Source organism: Martes martes, assembly GCF_963455335.1.
Source record: "Martes martes genome assembly, chromosome: 9".
Taxonomy (NCBI): domain Eukaryota; kingdom Metazoa; phylum Chordata; class Mammalia; order Carnivora; family Mustelidae; genus Martes; species Martes martes.
This window is the reverse complement of record NC_137896.1, coordinates 113,577,122-113,601,583: the sequence shown is the minus strand read 5'-3', so window position 1 is coordinate 113,601,583 and position 24,462 is coordinate 113,577,122. Positions and strand designations below refer to the sequence as shown.

Genomic DNA, 24,462 nt, shown 5'->3' with positions numbered 1-24,462 from the left:
TCGGGCTCTCTGCTCAGCAGGGAGCCTGCTTCCTCTTCTCTCTCTGCCTGCCTCTCTGCCTACTTGTGATCTCTGTCTGTCAAATAAATAAATAAAATCTTTAAAAAAAAAAAAAAGAAGAATTTCATTGGGGGAATATATGCCAAATGCTTGTAACTAATAGTCAGAATTTTCTGTCTTACGGTGTTTGTACAACTCCTGTGCTTTTTGTTCTTTTGCTGCCAACATATGAAGGTTATTCAATGATTATACTCAAACGGTGTAATTTGAAAATCCCAATCAAGCGTAAAATTTCTTATGGAATTAACTTGCTCTACGAAGATGAAAAACCATTTGGTCTTTTGGTGATTAAGTTATTTTTCCCATTCTGTGCTGCTCCTCAGGTATGGCAGGAGGAAAATATCGTTCCTTTTTAATCCACGTCAAGGCAGTGAATGAAAGAGGAACAGATGAGATTTGTAATGGTGGCATACGCCCTGTAGTAAGACTTCCATCCCTAAAACACCAGAGTAACAAGGGTTATTCACTTGCTTCACTCTTGGCAAAAGTCGCAGCAGGCAAGGTATGAAGCTGTGTCATTTTGAACCACAACAATGCTGTTACAAACATTATGGATAAGATTTGACACACAATTGGAAGTAGTATGACCCTTCATTGACTTTTCAGTAGACACTTGGTTTTGTTCATAATTTTTCTTTCCAGTGATTTTAAAAGTGTAATTAAGAATATATTTTGCATTAACTTCAAGCAAATGTTTATAAAGTATACTTAGGAGAGAGTAATTGTTAGCAGATACTTCACTTTTTAATTATTTTAGGCCATAATATTTATTTACGTTTTAGAGTCTATGTCTGTGTCTTTTACTGGTAACTCACCAACTTTTTTTTTTTTTTTTTTTTTTTTTTTTTTTGGTAAAATTTGGGAGGATTTAGGAAGGGAGGCTGGGGAATAATGTTAGAGATAAATTCTAATTCCAGGGTTGATTTTCTACAAGTAGCTGTGTACCATGCAGTCTCTGCATAATTGTCTGATCTTGGATTTTCCTGAACTCTGGAGATTTTTGTTTCTCTATCATCATTATAAGCAACAATAGCAATATCAGTAACACCAATCATCTTATATTTGTATAGGTCTTCCAATTTTTCTCAAGGACTTCTGTGTACTTTATCTGATTTAATCCTCAAAATAACTCTGAGGTAGGCAGAGCAGGTGCTACTATTGTCTCCATTTTTCATACTGAAAGTGAGTGAACCTTAGAGATTGGGGAACGGTCATATTTCATATTGCTTATAAGTGCTGTGGCTGGGACTTGGTCTCAGGACTTTGGCTTTCTAATCTTTAGTCATTGGGTTATTGCCTTTAAAACAGTGACTTTGTTTTTTCCCCCATTATAGTCTGGGGGAAGTTGGTCATTTACTGAATATGAGGGTAAAAGCTGTCATTTTAATTTGATATATATGTTTTGATAGTCATAATTCAGTTATTTTCTTTTTTAAGAACTTTAAATAGTAAATACTTTTTTAGTTTCATTTGTTTGTTCATTGAGTTATTTGATTTTATATGTTTAGGAAAAATCATCTAATGTTAAGAATGAAAATGCAGGTGGTGCCCGCAAATCTGAGAACCTCCGGGGCTGTGACTTACTGCAAGAGGTCTCAGTCACCATTCGAAGATTTAAGAAAACTTCAGTATCTAAGGAAAGGTAACCTCATTTCTTTCTCCTACTATTCTTATAGTAATAAATGTATGAAGGAAGAATTCTAGTAAACATACACACATGAAATTTTTTAAGTCTTGAAAATTTTTGTTTGCTTTTCATTTTACTTAAAGTACTTGTAATCTCAGTGAAGGTATGAATTACCTTTCTACTTGATTGTTTTATACCTGGTATATGTACAGTGCTTTGGAGTATACCAGGAATATTGTATTCATACAAATTGTATTTATATAAATAATGGTATTTGTAGAATAAGGAAAGGAATATAATTTGAAGTTTTATTCACTCTTTGTCAGAATATGTTATTAAACTTAATTTCTTTTTTTTTAAGATTTTATTTATCAGAGGGAGAGTGCACGTTGTGGGGTGGTGGGGGAGAGACAGAAGGAGAAGCAGACTCCCTGCTGAGCAGGGAGCCCATGTAGGACTCGATCCCAGGATCCTGGGATCGTGACCAGAGCCAAAGGCAGACGCTTAACTAACTGAGCCAACGAGGCGCTGCGAACTTAATTTCTTTTAAAACTTTGTCTAAACCAAGTTTTGCTTATGTGCTCTTTTAAATCTTTTAATACCATAAGGTTATGAGATTAACATGCCATTGTAGTATTTAATTTTCAAAAAAGATATTTTTAATTGTGATAGTCATGATTCACAATGAAACATGTGACCAACCAGGTTGTGATAGCTTTAGTCTAACTGTTCTAGTTTGGTTGTTAATGTATTTATATTTTCTTTTTTTAGAGTGCAACGATGTGCTATGTTACAGTTTTCAGAATTTCATGAGAAGCTTCTTAACACTCTTTGTAGAAAAGCAGATGATGGCCAAATCACAGAGCATGCCCAGAGCCTTGTGTTGGATACCCTTTGTTGGTTAGCTGGAGTACATTCGAATGGACCTGGAAGGTTAATAATTAAGATTTTACTTACCACAAATGATTGTCCTTTGGATATTATAAATAGAAGTTCAAGATGAGTCTGAGTGTCTGCTATTGTTTTGCAGCTCCAAAGAGGGAAATGAGAGCCTGCTTTCAAAAACACGAAAATGTCTTTCTGACATCGTGCGTGTCTGCTTCTTTGAGGCAGGACGAAGCATAGCCCATAAGTGTGCCCGATTTCTAGCCTTGTGCATTAGGTTGGTGTTTTTTTGTTGTTGTTGTTGAAAGTCCAGTTTGAAGGTGCACTTGCAGTTCAGCAGGTGATGACTGTGTCCGTAGTATAATTTGCTACTTGTTGAATGAATGTATAACAAGAGGATTTTCAAAAGTTGATGAGGGTATTGAGATTCTAAGAAAGAATTTAAGGTTTTTAGGAGAAAATGTCATATTGCATAAGTCTTTTTTTTTTTTTCAGAATTTTAAAAAGATTTTATTTATTTATTTATTTATTTAGAAGCATGCATGAGTGGGGGAAGGGACAGAGGGAGAGAGAGAATCTAAAGCAGACTCTCTGCTAAGTGTAGAGCCTGATGCAGGGCTTGATCTCACCATCCTGAGATCATTAACTGAGCCTAAATCAAGAGATGAATGCTTAACTGACAGCCACCCAGGCACCCCTTAATGAAAGTAGTCTAAATAGGCTTCTTTTCCCATTAGTAACAGTTTGGGGAGTTTGGTAAAGGGAGCCCTTCCTTCAGTTTTATTTTTATCTTCCCTGGTTGTCTTTGGATTCTTCTCCTAAGACCTTCTTCCCTGTTACATGACAGTCATACCAGGCTTATTTGTAATACTGTGGAGACCTTTTTTCTAGATCCTGAGACTTAAACCATCTAGTAAATGTTTAAAAACTGATTATTAGTATTGTGTATATGCGCTTATTAACCCTTTTTGATTAAGAAAACCATTACAAAGACCCTTAGTATAATCAGTCTGTTATCTTTCTGTGTGTATATGGAGCTTTAGGGCAAATTTTTCTTGTAATCTCTTTGAATACATTTTAAAGGGTTTTCTTAGCTACTACTACACCATGTTTAGGATTGACGTTAGATATTGAGTGATATATTCACATATTTTTTTTTAAAATTTTTTCAGTAATGGCAAATGTGACCCATGTCAACCAGGATTTGGATGTGTTCTGTTGAAGGCCTTACTTGATAATATGTCATTTTTACCCGCAGCAGCAACTGGTGGTATGTGAAATTAGTTTAATCACAAATAGCAGTAGTCATAGGAAATATCTCACAATATATTCAGCATTATTTAGTAAGTATTTTTTTCCTTGGTTATTCCCTTTTTTTCTAAGGAGTTAATAAATTGTGATTTATCAGATGGGCAGATATTCTGTTCAATAGTACTGCTTGAAAAAAGTGGGAGAGTTAAGTAAATAGCAAGTCCTCTTATATATTTTTATATTTCATTAAAATTATTGAGTTGTTTGGTTGTTCACTGACTGACTATAGATCAGATACCACACATTTGCTAAAATTCCAGCAAGTGCCAGAGAGATGACATACGTAGAATGCTCCATGCATGTATTATGTGTGATTGGTAGGCACTTTGGCAAACTTGAACTCTCTAAAAGGGGCCAGTAGGTTTTTTCAGCACCTGAAGACTATAGAAATGGCATTCAAGAGTGAATGTGGTATTAAATAAAAGGAAGGAACGTAGTTATCAAGTAGCACTTTACAAAGCAGTCCCCTAAAATAGACGTATATGAAGTAATGACTATTTAAAAAATAATTAAAAATATTCTTAATACTATTTTGTTGTTATTATAAAGAGCTACTAATTTGTCCTTCTTAACTGATGTTATCTTTCTGTAGACATTTCTTACAGTCTTTTGTTTAATAAATAATGAACTTTATTCAACAAGGATTATATATTTCACAAGGATTTGATCTTTATGGTATTGTAGAAAAAGAGCCTACTCAAAGTTAGTTGATAAATGGTTATTTTATCAATATCTTAATTTGGATAAAGAATCTGTTTATATTTACCTTGGACATAAATTGGGTGGAACTATTAACTCTGTGTTATATAGAGTAGAATATTTTGGACCCGATTGCTTACTCTACTAGTCTTGGAATTTAAAATAGTTTTTTTGAGAATATTTTTAGAGGTAAGATGTTTAAATTCTGGGGTGTGCTTAGTACTTTGAGATCTCCTATTTTATTAAAGTCTTAAAATACATCATGATGGTCGTCTTTTAACCGTGTTGGTTTGTATCTGACTGGCAGTAGAGCATAACTATGCTCACTTGCCAGTGTGTTATTTGTACCTCATAGCCATCCATTGTTTTTGAAAATTTCAGTATAAATCAAACAGTATTTCAGGAAGGATGGCTTGGAAGACCTGACATCTCTGTCCCTGAGTCATATCAAGTTATTGAAAACCTAAATGACTAGGTTGACTTATATACTCCTTAAAAATATATATTTCAAATTCTCTGTCACTGTCCTCTTAGTGTCCTCCAAGGAATTGGTCCATTCTTTATAAGTTGCTTTGTAAGGGGACTTACTGATAAATATGTAATCTGAAGTTCTCTTAGAGAGCAATGAGGAAAAAAAACATTGATTTGTTTTTGTTGTTTTCAGGTTCTGTCTATTGGTATTTTGTCTTACTAAATTATGTTAAAGATGAAGATTTGGCTGGGTGCAGTACATCTTGTGCATCTCTGCTTACTGCTGTGTCCAAACAGTTACAGGACAGACTAACACCAATGGAAGCTTTACTTCAGACAAGGTATTTTCATATACGTAATGACTAACAGTGGGCCTTTCATGTTATGATACCAGCTTTGCACTGAACTCTATGTATTTGCTTGCAAAATAAATTTATGCATTTCCTTTTTCTAAATATTAGCCTAAGGTTTCCTTTCCCTCCATTTTCTCTGAAATAATTCCTTTTAACAGTTTTGAAGATCCTGAAAATGGTTATTCAGAGGGCTAATTATGTTAAAGTACTTAAAAGTGGTATTTCTTGCTAATTGAAGAAGCAGTTAAGATAATTTGTTTCTCAGATGAAATCAGAGAGGGAGACAAACCGTAAGAGACTCTTAATCTCAGGAAACAAACTGAGGGTTGCTGGAAGGGAGGGGGTTGGAAGGGATGGGGTGGTTGGGTGGTGGACATTGGGGAGGGTATGTGCTATGGTGAGAAAAAATTAATTAAAAGGCAAAAAGAAAGATAATTTGTTTCTCTGTTGTTTGAATTTTGTGGTTGGAGTTATGTAAATCACTTATTGGTCTTAACCAGTATTTTTCATCTGCTGGTTGATTTTTCTAAAACTTTAACATAATGTAATAAATAGCTGAAGGTTAGATTTGAGTTCTTGCCTGATCTTCAGTGTTGGAAGTATTCTTTTACTTAACATGGTGATTTTGTAATATTTTTAGATGAGAAATCTTGATTTTGATAAAAATTTTTACTCAAAGCTGTATTTTCTACTACTACTAGTCCTAATACTGTATTTTCTACTGAGTCTGTGTAATTAATGGTGGAGTTGAGGGAAGGTTGTTTGGTTGTCTTTCCCTTGCTTCAATCTGCAGTTGAAGATACAGTCTTGGTTCATTACCTACCAGTTTATTAGAGTCACATTTGTTGAGCCTCTGGGCCACATCTTTTAGAGTATAGGTTTCTGGGGGAACACAACTGAGATTCACTGAATTTAGTGGTTTAAATCTGGTTAGTGTTTCCTTTTGCCCTATGTCAAACTGCTTTCAAAACTAAGTAAATAGGTAATTTGTTAATTAGACGGCTGACAGGAAAATTGTTAGGACATTATTTTATTTTTCAGATATGGATTATATAGCTCACCATTTGATCCAGTCCTTTTTGATTTGGAGATGAGCGGTTCTTCTTGTAAAAATGTATACAACAGCAGCATTGGTGTCCAGTCAGATGAAATTGATTTGTCAGATGTCCTTTCAGGTAGTAACATCTTTTCTTAAAGGAATTTCTGAATTTTATATATGTGGTTTAAGCTACCATTGACTTAAAAGTTGTAGTTACTATGTTCTGTCTCTAACAACTACATTCTTCAGAACTTAACCTTAACATCTGTGAGTCATGAAACTGTTTGCCTTTATTTCATAATTTCTCCCTCAAAAAAAAATGAAGTTATTTTTGGAAGGATTGCAAACTTGTTTTTTGCTTGTTTTTTTTGTCTGTTTCATTGCATGTCAGTATAGCTTTAATGTTCTTAAGAAACATTAACAGTTGATTATTTATTGTAGCCTTTTCTGTTTTATTTGGTGTGCCTTTGATGTCCACAAAATCAAAGAATGTTTTATTTCATATTTCAGAAAATAAAATGAGTATATATTTATTATAATAAGATGGAGAAAGAAAAAAATTTTCTGTATCTACTAGCATACTCGGTTAAACTCTGTACTGTGTTACATGTATTCTTGTATACATTTCTGAAAGAATATGCTTTTAAGATTGAATGTATAACCTTTTCAGGTGCTATGATTTGGTGTTTATCTAGTTTTGTTAATGAAAACAATGACCATTATTTTCTTCCGTCTTACTGAACTTACTATAAGTGTTGCCATAAGCCACAATGTTAGGATTTTGGGTAAACATAATAAAATAATTATCACATTAAATATAAGTAAGTTGGGAGAGTTAATTTCAGTTCGTTTGTCCCTCCCTCCCTCCCTCCCTCCCTTCCTTTCCTTTCCGTTTCCCTCCCTCCAACCCATCTACTTTTCTTCCTTCCTTCCTTCCTTCCTTTTCTTTTCTTTTCTCTCTCTCTTTTTCTCTCTTTCTTATTTATTTGACAGAGAGAGAGAGAGAGCGACAGCCAGAGAGAGAACACAAGCAAAGGGAGAGGGAGAAGCAGGCTTCCAGCAGAGCAGGGAACCTGATGCAGGGCTCAGTCCCAGGACCCTGGGATCATGACCTGAGTTGAAAGCGGACACTTAACGACTGAGCCACCCAGGCACCCCTTCAGTTTCTTTCACTTTAAAGTAAATTATGGGGGCACCTGGGTAGCTCACTGGGTTAAGCCTTTGTCTTTGGTTCAGGTTATGATCTCAGGGTCCTGGGATCGAGCCCCACATTGGGCTCTCTGCTCAGCAGGGAGCCTGCTTCCCCCACCCCCCCACCTGCCTCTCTTCCTACTTGTGATCTCTCTCTCTGTCAAATAAATAAATAAAATTTTAAAAAAAGTAAATTATGAATTGTGAAAAAAGCAACAGAAAAATCAAATACAGAAATATAAATAAAACGTAAAGTACCTTAATTACAACCTTTCCATCTTTAGATTACCTTTGTTAACAGGATGTTTAGCAGTTTAGACTTGTGTGCTTCATGTGTTCATGAACATTTTTAATGGATGAGATCAGGGTGTCTACTTACTGATCTGTTACTTACTTTTTAATGGCTTATTTTATCGTGGGTATGCGTTACCTCCTCTGTTTGATGATTTAGGCTCTGCCTCCTTTATGCTGATCTCTCTATCCAAGTGACCATCAATTTATGAGTGGAACTCAGAGGAGAGGTTAGAACTAGATATATAGATGCCTTCTGCATACCTTAGGTTAGAGTGAAATTCATTATGGAGAGAGTGTAAGGAAAAGACCATAAAGCTCAAGTCAGGCCAAGGAGTTAAAATACACAAGAGCAGCACACTCAATAAAGAAGCGACTTAAAAATCATGACGTAAGTCTCCATCCAAATGTCATTTTACTTCTCACCATTAATCCTTGCACGGTGTCCCTTTTCTCAGTTAATGGCATCACTGGCACAAGTCAGAAATCTGAGTGTCATCCTTGATACCTCTTTCTCAGCCTCCACATTGAGGCTGTTGGCAGATCCTATCTTTTTTTACACCATCATATATTTCAAACGTATTCTCTTACCTCCCGTGATCACATAATTACAGGAAAGCCAGTCGTCTTGAATCTGGACTACAGTAATAGTGTTCTAACTGGTCTTTCTGCATTGCTCTTGCCTCACTTGAGTACATTCTCTACATTGCACTGAGTGCCATTGTTTTTGGATGCAAACCTGATCACTTTACCTCTCTCCTTAAAATACTTTTCCTGTCTCCATTACTCTGCAGTCCAAAGTCTCTGTTGCAGCATATAAAATCTTATATGATCTGGCTCTCTTTCCTTGCCATCTAATCTAGTACCATTGCCTCTGTTAGTCTCCTCTCTCTGTTCCAGTGAGTCTCAAAGTGTGGTACATAGACCCATTCAGGGTCTCTGAGATACTTTCAGGGAAATCATGGGCCCACTGTCTTCGTGATAGAACAGTATTTGCCTTTTTCACTGCATTGACATTTATACTAATTGTGCGAAAGTGTGATGTTCACTACTCTGCCCTTGGAATGAAAAATATGCCAGTTTCACTTAAAAATGTCCCTGATGAGGCAGTAAAACTTGTTGATTTTATTAAGTTTTGAACCTGTTTGATACTCATCTTGAACATATTCTGTAATGAAATGGGAAATAGGCATGAGGCACTTTTGCTGCATACTGAAGTACCATGGTTGTTTTAAGAAAACACACTTACACAGTTTGAGTTACAAGCTGAACTAGCTACTTATTTTATGGAACACCATTTTTATTGCAAGAATGACTGATCTGCAAAAAGTTTTTTCATACTTGATTGCTTGGTAGGTGTTTTTTAACAAATGAATAGAAAAAGCCTATCAGTATCCATGTAATTGATAGTATTTCTTGCTATTAAAAGAGCTTTTAAGTAAAAATTAGAATTTTAGGGGCACCTGGGTGGCTCAGTGGGTTAAGCCTCTGCCTTCGGCTCAGGTAATGGTCTCAGGGTCCTGGGATGGAGCCCCACGTTGGGCTCTCTGCTCGGTGGGGAGCCTGTTTCCTCCTCTCTCTCGGCCTGCCTCTCTGCCTGCTTGTGATCTCTGTCTGTCAAATAAATAAATAAAATCTTTGAAAAAAAAATTAGAATTTTAGAAAACTTGTATCATCCAGTGAGCTTGATAACTTCTCAGTATATAACTTTTTGATGGCCTGTGTTGAAACTGCTGAATATCATTTTCTGGTGGCCTATGTTGGTATTACTGAATATCATTTTCTGAAATATATAATGGAGTGTGTTAACATATGTATATGGTGGTCAACTAGTATTTTCCAAGTGGATAAGAGATTCCTTAAAAGTACAGGAAATCCAATTAATATTAATGTTATAGAGATTGAGAAGTTCATCAGTAAGGTTTCAGAGACCAGGGATGCCTGGATGGTTCAGTCACTTAAGTGTCCAACTCTTGGTCTCAGCTCTGGTCTTGATCTCAGTGTTGTGAGTTCAGGCCTTGTAGTGACTTTTAACTGTGTGGAGCCTCCTTAAAAAAAGAAAAAAATTCAGACACCACTTACAGATAATCTTCAAAAAAAATTACCACTTGCCAAGGTTTTTGAATATGTAAGACTATTAAAATACTCCTTTTCCAACTACTCATCTGTGATAGGCCAGATTTTTTTGTAAAGCTCTACCAAAACAACATCCTGCAACACACTGAATATGGAGACAGGTAAGACAATACAACTATCCTCTTTGATAAGCCGGATTTTAAGGTATTTTGCAAAAATGTAATACATTTCCACTCTCATAAAGTTATTTTTGTCTGAAGACGGTTATTTTTCATCATACTATTTTTAGCTAGTGAATGTATTATTATTACATGAGTTAATGTTTAAAATATTCTCATCCTAAGATTTCTGCTGTGGTGAATATCTATATTTTTATATATGTGTGTGTGTGTATATATATATATATATATATATATATCTACCTATCTGTCTATACAACCAACATAGGTGAAAGTTCTTTAAGAATTCTTAATCATTTTAAAGATACATAGAGGGGTGTTTGGATTGACAGATACTCCTCCAGCCACCTTGCTTCTTTAGTTCCTTTAATGTGCCGTATTTCTTTGTACTGGAGAGATTTCACTCATGTTGTTTCCTTTGTCAGGTTTTCCCTGCCTGGAATAAATACATAAAAACGTCATTCTTGGGGCGCCTGGGTGGCTCAGTGGGTTAAAGCCTCTGCCTTCGGCTCGGGTCATGGTCCCAGGGTCCTGGGATCAAGCCCTGCATCAGGCTCTCTGCTCAGCAGGGAGCCTGCTTCCTCCTCTCTCTGCCTGCCTCTCTGCCTACTTGTGATCTCTGTCTGTCAAATAAATAAATAAATAAATCTTTAAAAAAAATATAAGTCATTCTTCCCATAAATCTCGTCACCTCATCATGAAAGTATTTTTTTACTCCTCTACTTAGACTGATTTCCCCTGGATTTATTGGTCTTTTGAACTTCTTTTAAGTAAAACATAGCACTTTTTTTTTTTTAGTTTTTATTTAAATTCCAATTAGTTAACATAACACCGTAATATCAGTTTCAGATGTACAATTTAGTGACTCAACACTTTAATACAATATCCAGTGCACATCACGAAAGTGCCCTCCTTGATACCCAGCACATATTTAACCCATCCCCCCTGCCATCTCCCATATGGTAACATTGTTCTCTTAGAGTCTTATTTCTAGGTTTGCCTTTCTCTTTTTCTCTATGATCATTTGCTTTGTTTCTTAAATTCCGCATGAGTGAAATCATGGTATTTGTCTTTCTCTGACTGACTTCACTTAACATAATACTCTCTTGCTCCATCCATGTCATTGCAGATGGCAGGATCCCATTCTTTTTTATGGCTGAGTAATATTCCATTGTAGACACCATATCTTCTTTTTTTTTTTTTTTTAAGATTTTATTTATTTATTTGACAGACAGAGATCACAAGTAGGCAGAGAGGCAGGCAGAGAGAGAGGGAGGAGGAAGCAGGCTCCCCACTGAGCAGAGAGCCCAGCTCGGGGCTCGATCCCAGGACCCTGGGATCATGACCCGAGCCGAAGGCAGAGGCTTTAACCCACTGAGCTACCTAGGCGCCCCCACCATATCTTCTTTATCCATTTATCAGTCAATGGACATTTGAGATCTTTCCATAATTTGGCTGTTGTAGATAATCTGCTGTAGACACTGGGGTGTGTGTATCCCTTTGTATTAGTATTTTTGTATTCTTTGGGTAAAGACTTAGTAGTGCAAATACTAGATTGTAGGGCAAGCACTTTTTTTTTTTAAGTTCAGTTGTATGATTAGTAGTTTAGTGCCAGTAACCTATAACACAGAGTAGGTGTTTAATGAGAACTGGAGCCTGACCTTTCTCATGTATTTCCCATGTCTAGTATTAAATGCTTAGTAAATACTTTTTTTTTTTTAATGTGTGAGGTCCTATGTTGTGCACCAATGAAATGTTGGAGAACAGGGTTATGACAATTTAGCATTTAATTTAGTCCTTCAGATGTTGATAGTTTTTATATCTCCCCATTCCATCTTTGGTTTCTGTTTAATTTTATCTTTTAAAAAATGATGTTTAAAGCAGTGCTAATTCCAGAAAATTTGGACAGCACTGAAAATAACCCCTTTCCCCCATACTACATAAAACTTTAAATTCTTTGTGTTCTCCTGTCTTATCATCTTGCTGTGGTTTTATTGTTCACATAGTTATGATCATGTGAATTATTTTATTTTAATTTTTTTTCCAACTCCATGTGCTAACTTAAACGACAGTTGACCCTTCAACAACATGGATTTAAACTGTGCAGGTCCACTTATATGTGGAATTGTTTTCCATAAATACAGTACAGTACTATAAATGCATTTTCACTTCCTTATGATGTTCTTATTAACATTTTCTTTTCTCTAGCTTACTTTGTTGTAAGAATACAGTATATAACACATATAACAGGAAAATTATATGTTAATCAACTATGTTATCTGTAAGGCTTCTGGTTGACAGTAGGATAGAAGTAGTTAAGTTAATCAAAAGTTACATGTGGAGTTTTGACCATGCACTGGGTTGGCACCTCAACCTCAGCATTATTCAAAGGTCAGATGTTGTATTTTATGATTATAAAGTAATAGGCCTCATTCTAAAATGGATAATATATGCAAAATACAAAGGCATATTTATAGAAGAATCTTGATAGTATTTTAGAAAATTTCTTGAGTTTTACTTAGGGTTCTATTTATACAGGTGACGTGAAAGAAAGTATTCTGATTTTATGCATTCTTAACGGATTGTGTAATAGGTAATATTACTGGGGCACTTGGGTGGCTCAGTGGTTAAGCATCTGCCTTCAGTTCAGTCATGATCCCAGGGTCCTATGATTAAGCCCCACATCGGGCTCCCTGCTCAGCCAGAAGTCTGCTTTTCCCTCTCCTACTCCCCCTGCTTGTGTTCCCTCTATTGTTGTCTCTCTCTCTCTCTCTCTGTCAAATAAATAAATAAAATCTTAAAAAAAAATACTCTATTTAAAAAATAGCTAGTATTAGTAGTGGTTCATTATTTTTTCCTCATTTAAAATCTGAATCACTTGTTACTGTTTTATATTAATGGCCAGTAAGTTGCTTTTATGCAACTCTGCTTTTGCAGCAGGGAGACAAGTATCTTCTGTTTGTGAGTTTTCTTAATCCCATGTCCATTGTGGAAGTACTGCGTAGGGTTGTGTGTTTATATAGCTGCTCTAATTGAAATTGAAGTAGCAGCTATAATTTTCCATATGACTGTTGCCTTTTAAAAATTGACTTACATAGCATAAAACTTGTCTCTTTAACAGGAAATGGAAAGGTCAGTAGTTGCACAGCTGCCGAAGGTAGTTTCACATCTCTCACTGGACTTCTAGAAGTTGAACCCCTGCACTTTACTTGTGTGTCAACTAGTGATGGCACCAGAATAGAAAGGGATGATGCAAGTACGTTTACTGGTATATACCTTCTTTTATTATTCACTCTTTTTATTATATGTTTTATGTTGAAGTAAAAACAAAGTGATGTGTAAGTACTTAAATATCAGTTTATATTATGTGTAAGTGCCTTTGGTGTTACGTTAAATAGAAACTTACTAGTAGGAGGGAAAAAGCAAAAGTAGTTTTCCATATTTTTCTATGTTCGTTCATAGTTTTTTTCCTACCTTCTAAAACACTGTATTTTTATGTGTGTGCATTTTTAGAAGCCCTTTAATTTGGAAAATATCTAACATAACAAAAGGAAAAGGAAAAGTACAACAGACTACATTTCCTTTACCCAGCCTCAACTCTCCTCAACTATTGGCCAGTCTTATGTGTATGTAGTTTTGGCATCATAATGTTACTTCTTGCGTTTAAAGCTCACAATATATAATATCTTTGAGAAGGTTGAGAAGAGTGTAGGGGGAGTATTATTATTCCAGATATAAGCACCTTTAGATATATGAAGTAATATTTAAGTGTGCTGAATATGTCATAGTATTGGTGTTTTAAATGAACAATTGGGAACTCTCGTTTTTTTTATATACCTTCTTTTCTGTGATTTTTTTTTCCCCTCATGTCATAGGATCAGTATTTATAATTCTGTCTTGGCGTAAATAATGGAAATTGTTATAATGAAAAACATTGGATATGGTTTTATCTTATTACAGTCACAGAAGAGTTTGAATAGTGTCTTGAATTAATTCTGCCGTTGGTGGTTTTGTGCTTTGTGGATTTCTTCTTGTTATCTTCAGCAGTTTAACAGAAAGTGTAAACATTTAGCTTAAGAAGCTACAAAAAATTTAAACTTAAGCAGGGTTTTAAAAGGAAATTATCAGTTTTTCAAGTGCCTTCTTATTCAGAATTATCTTATATCTTCTAATTATGGAAGTAACCACTAAGTGAAATCTTTGGCTTGTGTAATTTACATGAGAGTTTTCAAATAAAATCTAATCTTTCTGTTAAATAAGGATGCCAAAAGAATGAAATTTTGTGTTTGCTCTCTTGGACTGTTATAAGTCATTTTGTAGAGACATACATGTATACTGGAATAGAAAAAGGCGTGACAAGAAATTGAACTTTCAGAGAACTTTTTCGTTATAAATCACACTCTTTCTTGGAACTGTTTTGAAAGTAAGGGTCTAAAATTCATGTGTTTGAATAAGTAATGCATTAGAAGGTATGAAATTTTATAACAAATGTAAGAGCAGGTTTGAAAAAGAGAAGTATTCCTTCACACTCCCTTTCCTCTCCTATAAACAAGCAAGGGAACCACCATCTTTCTTTTTCAAAGATATTGTTCCTATACCTGCAATCCTATCTGTATTTTGCCTACACTGAAACCACCACCAGGAGAAGGATTTTTATCAAATGTTAGGGCAGCGTCTTAACTAGTGGTCATAAGGTGCTAAAAGGTGACTGTAGTCTCTCAATTTCTTACTTTTTTTGAAACATGTTAATTGTGAAATACGATGCTCTTATGAAAAAATGTATATGACAATTATGTTAAATGTATATAACAATATATATAAAAAATGTATATATATATAAATATATAAAATATATATATAAAAATATATATATATTTATATATATAAAATATATTTTTATATATTTTAAATATATAAAAATGTATATAACAATAACAATTATGAAACTGGCAATTTATGACAAAACAAACCATCCCTGTGACCACCAAATCAAGAAATAATATATCCAGCACTCTAAAAGGTATATTCATGTCCCCTTCCTCTTATTTTTCTCTTGCTCTCTAAAAGATAAACATTGTCCTCACTTTTAGTGTAGTCATTGCTTGGTTTTTTTTTGTTTCATTGTATAATCACTTAATTATATATGTCTGATCTCTGGTTGAATATAGCCTTTATAATATAAAACTGCTTTTATGTATTTTTTGATCTGCCTTCTGTTCAGCGTTACGATTGTTAAATTCATTTGTATCAGTGCATGCAGTTACTTGGTTCTTTTCCATTGCTATTTAAGATTCTCTTGTCTGAATAAAGCAAAATTTGTGTGTCTACTGTTGATTAGCATACTATTGATTGATATTTGGGTTGTTCCATTGTGATGCTTTTAGTGCTACTGGATATACTATTTTCTTGGATATGAATGTAGAAGTTGACGTGCTGTTCCATAGGTTTTCCATATATTCAACTCTAGGAAGTAACATTAAACAAATGTACTTTTTAATTTTCAGATGGTTGAGGATTTTCTAGTTACTTGCTATTGATTTTTATTTAAATTGCTGTAGGGTAGAAATTACTCTGTCAGTCTTGTATACTATGTTAGGAAACGCAGAGGATCAGTTTTTATTTTTAAGTATTCCAGGAATACATGACAATAATTGTTTACTCTGCACTTGTTGGTGAAGTGTACTCTATCCGTTTGGGCATATTTGCTAATTGTGTTCCTCAGATTCTGTCTTTATTAACTCCTTGGTTTCTTTTAGTTCATAAGATCAATATGTTAAATTCTTTTTCTGCACCTGTGGAAGTGGCTATTTGAGTTTCATCAGTCTCTATTCTGAAACTACCATACGAGTTTAGAATGCTTTTTATCTTTCTTGTGAATTTAATCTTTCATCATTAGGAATTACCTCTTTATCTCTGCTAGCTATTTTTCCTAAAATTACCATGTTTGATATTTATATACTTTCCGTCATCTTTCTTTTGGTCACTATTTGTATGATACACTTTTTTCCTTCTTTTACTTTGAACTTACTCTTTCATAAGCAGGTGGTAGTTGCTTTTTTTTTTTCCCCAGTTCAAAAACAAAGATAAGAAAAGAGAGAAATGAAATGGAATTATGAGATAAATCCAAATGAATACCAAATATAAAAAACTATAATAATTATTTGGGAATAAAACCACATAAAATTAAGGTATATAAACACAACACCATATAAATCAGGAAGGTGACAAATGTTCTAGATACTTGCACTGTATGGTGCAACTGGTTTTTGTATTGTACAAATATCAAAGGTATGTATATCTTGTGATCTCTGGGATAACTGCTAAAAATAGTAAAAAAAATAGTAAAATAGTAGAAAAAATAGTAAAATAGTAAAAAGTAGAAAAGTAGCCCAATAATATAATCACCCAGAAAAAATAAGGAAAGGGAAAAACACTTAACTGGCAAAAGGAGAAATCTAATATATTAATAGCATAGCAGATTTAAATATAGATACATCAGTATCAAGTAATTACATCAGTAATTACATTAAATGTAAATAAATACTCTAACTGAAAGACAAAGTATCAGACCAGGTTAAAAATATTACAATGTTTTCATGTTTCATCCATTTAGCATGGACCGGTACATCATTTCTTTTATGACTGGATAGTATTCCACTATATGGACATATCACTTTGGAAACAACTTCTATATGCCTTCTTTTGTTTATCTGCTGAGAAGTTAACAAGCATTTGGGTTGTTACTTCTTTTTGTCTGTTAAGCAAAATACTGCCATGCAGCAAATTTGTGTTCATTTTCGTGTTTTCAGTTCTTGAGTATATACTTATAAGTGGAACCCACCATTTTTCTTCTTATAGTTTTTCTTAAAGCTTCTGTGTCTTTTTTTTTTTTTTTAAAGATTTTATTTATTTGAGAGAGAGCATGAGAGAGGAGAGGGTCAGAGTGGGGAGAAGCAGACTCCCTGTGGAGCTGGGAGCCCATGCGGGACTCGATCCCGGTACTCCAGGATCATGACCTGAGCCGAAGGCAGTCGCTTAACCAACTAAGCCACCCAGGCGCCCTTCTGTGTCTTTTTTACGTCCATTTTCCCCCCAGCTTTATTGAGATATAATTCGCATATAATACTGAGCAAGTTTAAGGTATACAGTGTATTGGTTTGGTACATTTATATATTATAAAATGATTACCATCATAGCATTAGCTAATACCTCTGTTCTGTCATGTAATTATGAGTTCTTTTCCTGTGGCGAGAATATTTAAGACTACTCTTACCAACTTTCGGGTATATAATACAGCATTATAGTTACCATCAGGATGCTGTACATTAGATCTCTGTATTTCCATTTAAATTTTAGAATCAACTTGACAATTTATACACCAAAAAGCATTTTTTTCTTAAGAATTTGAATATAAATCAGTTCAGGAAAATTGGCATCTTAATATTCAGCCTTTTACTTCATTAACATGGTATATTTAGTAAACTTAGGTCTTCAGTTACCCTGGGAGATGTTTTTTAGTTTTCAGTGTTGATGTTTTGCACATCTTTTTAAGATTAATCCCTGTTTGATTTTTTTAATGCTACTATCAGTGATTCTTTTCTTAATTTCATTTCCATTTTTTTGGTTGCTGGTGTATAGAAATACAGTTGATTTGTGTATATTAATCTCATGTGGTGATACTGCTGTATTAGTTTACTCATTCTAATAGCTTGTAGATTCTTAAGGACTTTTTATAGACACAGTCATGATGGCATCTGTTAAGAGTTTTACTTTACTGTTTTCCTAATCATATCATTTAGTTCTTTTTCTTGCTCTTTTGTGCTTTCTAGGACTTCCTACATGATACTGAATAGGAATGATGGTCATAAGTCATTTTTATTTTGTTCTCATCTCCATTATTTTTATATCTGGTTTTTGATGCTCCTAGGATAAAAATAGAAAAAGATATTGAAAACTCAGACTTGGCAAAAGATTTTAAAATTTTGTGGTAGTAAGGCGACTTATTTCTTTCGGATTGTTTATGTCTCTTATGTGTTTTTGGTGACTTAATTCATTTTCCCATAAGTATTATTCAAGCATTGGATTTTAAAGTGAGTGAAGGACCAAACTCTGCATGGTTAATATTGAAAAGTACTTTAAATGATCCAAAAAGTACAAATGCAATATCAGTGCTTCAGTAAGTCTGATAATTAGCCCTCTAGAGTTGGAATAGCTGTTAGCTGTTTCTTTGGTGGACCATTTGATGAAGTGGATGCATTTCATTTTGGGGCACATAGCTTATGTGAATTATGATTGCTCTTTTTTTGACTATGCTTGTGTAGTTGAATTCTTGAAAGTTAAACGAGTCATAGTATGGGTGTTGTATAAGTGTGTGTGTGTAAGTTGAGGACACTTTTAATTGTAAGGCTATGCACAGTTTCATTTATTGCTGTCTTGTTGATTACAGCTTAATTTTTTAGTAGTTTTTTGAATCGTGGCCCAGTACAGCATTGTTAGATGTTAAAATAGACTGTTAGATACCTGGGTGGTGTTTCCTGCCCACTTTTTCAGGTATTTATGAGCAAATGATTTCCCTCAGCTTTAGATTCATTACCTGTAAAATGGGATAACATTAGTAACTACCTGTGTGCCCTTGCAAAGATGAGATGAGTTGATATAAGTTCCATGCTTAGCACTGTGCCTGCCCTCCCATTGGCTTTGGTTCCACATGGTCCTTAGTTCCAGCTTTTGTTCTACCACTATGAGCTCTATAGGTAACTAAGAAACAGAGTTCTAGTATCTGCTTCTTAGAGTTGCTCATCAGTTGAATATGTAATTAATTAAAACAGGGTCACATGGTAATGCACACTAAACATTTGCTACTACTGTAGCAGTTATCCTTCCTCAATATAACTTTTCAGTAAACTTTCTAGCCTATTAGAATATAAATGTTAATGCTCTTATTAAACTTGGCTTTTACTTCTTATTTTATGGTGACCTGTTTCATTAAGTTGTGAAATTAAGCTTTTATCTTAGGTTTTTCTAAAATGTTTTCCACAAATATTGGTAAATATTTAATGGGGAAAGCAAGAATGATTTTTATAATGTATATTTGAGTAACATTGAAAAAGAAAGTCAAAGAAATTATTCAACTTACAGGAATTTCGTAGTCTTTAAGGGTGATAGTGTTCATGGCTAAGCAGTATGTACAATAATTATTTGACATAAGTCAAATCGGGCTTGTTTCTCTCCATATTAGAGTTCAGGGGAGCATCGGGCTTGTTTCTCTCCATATTAGAGTTCAGGGGAGCATCTGGTAGGAAACATTGCTTTACATATTCTCTGGGGGCCAGACTCTGTCTAGGCTATGCTTTAAAATGAGGAAATAAGGTATCAGATTTTTTTAATGATGTTCTTATAATTGAAGGTTTTTTTGGACCTTCTTGGGGGATGGAGTAGGATGGAGTATTGCTATAGGAGAACTTAGTAAAGCAAATTTCAGTTTATTTGTTATGCTCAAATTGATTACTCTTGTTTTGTGTTTTTATTTTGGCCATATTAAATGAAAGTTTTTATATGCTGAAAATATTTTTAAGCTCAACAATTTTTCTTTGATTTATAAGTAGTTCCCCATTAAATGAAATTTTTTATATACTGAAAATATTTTTAAGCTCAGTAATTTTTCTTTGATTTATAAGTAGTTCCCCAGATTCCCTAACCTTGAATACTGTTAGGATCAATCAGTATGCTTTTACCATTAAGATTTCCCTATTGATACTCTATAGATTCTTATCTTTTAAAATGAAACTGGAGTTTTAATGTCAAAATAGTATACTTGGAATATGTTTCTATGTGAACCTTTTCCTCATCCCTTTTCTCCCCCCTTGTCTTATGCCAGTGAGTTCCTTCGGGGTTACTCCTGCAGTAGGTGGACTGTCATCGGGGACAGTTGGGGAAGCTTCGACAGCCCTGAGTTCAGCAGCCCAGGTAGCTTTGCAGTCTCTCTCTCATGCAATGGCATCAGCCGAGCAACAGCTGCAGGTGCTGCAAGAGAAACAGCAGCAGCTTTTGAAGCTTCAGCAACAGGTTGGAGACTCTTTGGCTCTTTGTTCATGCTGTCTCTAAACTTCAAAAGCTGAAAAAGTACTGTAAAAAATGACCATTATTTTCATAAAGGAAAGTAGGTTGACCGATCTGAGCTAATCATTTTCTACAAAAATGGAGGTAACGTCTTTGTGATATATCTAAATTCAAAAAAAACCACAAATTTTATTTGATAAACATCTGCGGGACTATACTTAATATTTTGGGGGGCAGTCTCTTCAGTAAAATCCATTTAGTCTCAACACTCTTGGTCAAACATTACAGTTACCAGTTAGGATTTTTATGGGTTGGAGATCCTGAAACATTTTAGAGATGAATTGAATTCACGTGGATTAAAATTTAGTAATAATGACAGATGCTTTGGCAATTTCGTTGTGGTCTAATTGTGATCTGTGTGATTGTAGGTGACATTATATTAGGTTAGGCACCGTGAGAATCTACCTCCTCTTGTTAATATTTTGCTTTGAGGAGAATTTTGTTTCCTTATTTACATTTATTTGTTGTTCTTCCTTTCCACCTTTGCTTTGTGGAAGTCCTTGTTCCCCCAAGCACAGGAAGTTGTATATCAGATATTTAATGAAGTCGATAACAGTGAAGAAATACTCAGTTCATGTTGAGTCCATTTTTTAGTTTAATTTCATTTTTATTGAACTGAGATCTAGTTAATCAGACCATGTTTATCTTTGTATGCTCTTTTCCTGTGTACTGCTCCCCACAGTTTGTGCAGGCAAGCCTAGTCTATATCTTGCGCTTTTATTTCTTTTACAGAAAGCAAAGCTGGAAGCCAAGTTACATCAGACGACGGCTGCAGCAGCTGCCGCGGCGTCGGCGGCCTCAGCAGTAGGTCCTGTTCACAACTCTGTGCCTTCCAACCCGGCGGCGGCCCCCGGCTTCTTCATCCACCCATCCGATGTTATTCCACCCACTCCAAAAACAACACCACTTTTTATGACTCCACCACTCACCCCACCCAATGAAGCAGTTTCCGTTGTGATTAATGCCGAACTTGCCCAGCTTTTCCCAGGCTCAGTTATTGATCCCCCAACAGTCAGTCTTGCTGCACATAACAAAAATTCCAACAAGTCCAGAATGGTAAATTATTATATTTTTAATAGGTGTTCGCTTAGACATTTAAAAATATTTTAATGTATATGCTAACCTGAGAAGGCAAACTTTTCTTATACCAACTAGATACATCAACTTAGATTATTTTATAAAGTATTATAGAATATGCATCAGGAAATGGGACTTGTTAATATGGTATTACAGTTATTAGTTTGTATAGAGCAAGAGTAATATCAATATAGAGTTACACTTTTTTCTTTTCTAGAATCCACTTGGTTCTGGCCTAGCTCTTGCAATTTCTCATGCTTCACATTTTCTTCAGCCTCCACCCCACCAGTCCATTATTATAGAGCGAATGCATTCAGGTAATATTTGCCTTTCTTAAAATATTTTTCTTGCCTGGTCTGTCAGCCCTTTGAGTCTTAATCTGTAGTTTGATTTTCTTTTGCGAGTAAATCCCATCTGTTCCTAGGTAAGCACATTTTACCAAGAATAAGCACTACATAAGGCTTAGCTCTGTGCTCACTAGGTTGAACATAGGCGTGCTGCTGGGTAGGGTGGCTAATTTTTATCCAGACCCTGTATCTGACCTGTATGTGAATCTTGCCTGTTGAGCTGGGATGGACAGGAGTGTCGACTTCCATTGTAGCTGCTCAGTTATCATGACACTGGAAATTACGCTTCAGTATTCCTAACACCAGCACTCTGATGTTGAAACTGTTGCCAGAAGATAGCAGACAGAATTACAGCTGATTTTAATAACTGAGTAACATTAATAACACTTCCTGGTCTCGATAATTCAAATTTTACTTAATTTTGTGGCCATACTTCTATGCTAGTTACCTGTGACTGTGATAGGTGCTTTCAACTAGAGCATGTTTACCTAGTAAACTATGGGCAATTTTAACCTTATAATCCTACCAAACTGTTAGTTCTGGGCGTGGGCTGCAGCAGAATTCAACAGAATCCTTCTGAGTTTTATAGCAGAGAATAATATGAATATAATGCATACTGTGTCACCTTTCATCGTATGAATAGTCGAACCAGATTTGCTTTATTGCATCAGGCTGTTTCTTTGGAAGAGAGAGTTTTTTCAAACAAAAATTCTTAATGGTGTTTCCCGTTGAACTGATCCTTCACTGGTGTTACCATTAGCGTCTGTAACATTTAGAATGTGACTAGTTGGTGTGCAGTGTTATGGAATATGAGCTGTTGTTTACACTGGAGTTTGCTTTTTAGCAGTGGAATTGACTGTAGATTATAGAATTATGTTCTTTGTTATTTAATGTTTTTTCTGTTTAGGAAAGTATTGGTAACTACCTTTTTCTGCGAAACCAGTTCCATTGAAAATAGCATGGGTTCTAGCAGTTTCACTGGGTTAAAATGCAGCTCTTAGGTTTATTAAGTGCTCCTCACCCCAACCTGGTGAAGAAGAAAAAGAATTCTATTGTTAATGATTCTGTCTACTGTTTCACTAATCAGGCTTATTCTGAGATGAGAGATGCAAGTCTGCTCTTTTTCTGTTCCTCTCAGATCATTTTTGCCTTTCGTTAGTGTGAGCATCTCCGCCACACTGAGTGTTATTCGAGTGCTTACACAGAAGGGCTTCCTGCCTCTTTAGTGTGGTCGTTGAGAGTAAACCATCAACTGCACTTGGTACTAAGTAGCTGAAGAGACAGTGATGTGTCGGTACCTGGGCAGAAACACTGTTTGGGATAAGCTGTGTCTCTCTTTATTGGAGGACCTTCCTGAGGGATTTTTTTAGTGGTAGTAGTGACTTTGTGTGATTTCTGCCTTGTACTTTTACTTTACATCATAACCACAGTGTGAGATCTCACTTTGTAAGAAGATGAATAAGGCTTGAGAAAAGTAAAATCAAGCAGTACAATTTGATATCATTAATGCATCTATTAGGGCAATTTTTAGGAAGTGACCAGATAGCTGAAAAAGATTATATAGATACGTTTTAGAATTAATCCATATACTATTTTTGGTAATAAAGTTTTTGAACTCTAAAGTATTAAATTAAGCTTGTATGTACAGTTGATTGCTGTCGCAATAACAAACTTACTCTTGTATACTTTTTCCTTAAGTCTTAACTAGCATGGATTGAGGTTTCAGAGAATTTTTGAAGGCTGCTTATTTACTTTCTTCCCATCTGTTTGTAGTTTAATAAGTTGATTTCATTTTTTAGGATGCATGTTCCCAACTGTTTTTGTGAATGTATCTTTCGGTTAATTGCAACAATGGTAGTTTTAGTCAACTCTTGCTATCTCTCTCTGATAGGAGCAAGGAGATTTGTGACCTTGGATTTTGGCAGACCAATACTGTTGACAGATGTCTTGATTCCCACTTGCGGAGACTTGGCCTCCTTGTCAATTGACATTTGGACATTAGGAGAAGAGGTGGATGGGAGGCGACTGGTAGTGGCAACTGATATAAGCACCCATTCACTAATTCTGCATGATTTGATACCACCTCCTGTGTGTAGATTTATGAAGGTAAAGAACTGCAAGACAGTGAATTGATATGCTTTCCATGTTTCCGACAAGTTATGAGAGATACTCAGACATATAATTAAAAAGTATAACTATCTTCTTAAATACATTGCTCCGAATTTTATTTTTGCAGATGGATGTGTATGTATATTCATGTTTCATTTTTCTCTTAATTTCAGATCACTGTCATTGGACGTTATGGAAGTACAAATGCCAGAGCCAAAATCCCCCTAGGATTTTACTATGGTCATACGTATATCTTGCCTTGGGAAAGCGAACTGAAGTTAATGCATGATCCTTTAAGGGGAGAGGGTGAATCTGCAAACCAACCAGAAATTGACCAGCATTTAGCAATGATGGTTGCTCTACAGGAGGATATACAGTGCAGGTTATTAGAAAATTGCAGTATATTTTAATCATACTGAAACCCTTTATTTTGTATGTCTTATATATATTTTTCAAGAGATATCTTTGCATAGATGTATAGAGAACAAAAGGTTGGAGGACCCGACTGGCTCAGTCAGAGGAGTATGTGACTCTTGATCTTCGAGCTGTGTGTTTGAGCCCCACAGTGGGTGTAGAGATTACTAAAAAATAACTAAACTTTAAAAAAGAAAAAGAGAAGGAAGTAGGA

The 24,462-nt window shown here is 35.0% G+C and overlaps 1 protein-coding gene across 2 annotated transcripts in view; it reads left to right on the top strand.

The window, feature by feature from the left end:
* The window catches only part of BIRC6 (baculoviral IAP repeat containing 6), a 234,697-nt gene that overhangs the window by 78,365 nt on the left and 131,870 nt on the right, over positions 1-24,462 (top strand). The window contains exons 16-28 of one of the 2 annotated variants that reach the window (XM_080814319.1): positions 384-562; positions 1,569-1,702; positions 2,459-2,620; positions 2,718-2,849; positions 3,745-3,842; positions 5,247-5,394; positions 6,448-6,581; positions 13,304-13,438; positions 20,060-20,247; positions 21,034-21,357; positions 21,596-21,695; positions 23,617-23,831; positions 24,008-24,216. In XM_080814319.1, coding sequence (XP_080670445.1) covers positions 384-562; positions 1,569-1,702; positions 2,459-2,620; positions 2,718-2,849; positions 3,745-3,842; positions 5,247-5,394; positions 6,448-6,581; positions 13,304-13,438; positions 20,060-20,247; positions 21,034-21,357; positions 21,596-21,695; positions 23,617-23,831; positions 24,008-24,216 — 2,158 coding nt within the window. Of the gene's footprint in view, positions 1-383; positions 563-1,568; positions 1,703-2,458; positions 2,621-2,717; positions 2,850-3,744; positions 3,843-5,246; positions 5,395-6,447; positions 6,582-13,303; positions 13,451-20,059; positions 20,248-21,033; positions 21,358-21,595; positions 21,696-23,616; positions 23,832-24,007; positions 24,217-24,462 lie in introns of both variants that reach the window. The other variant, XM_080814318.1, reaches the window with a different exon arrangement.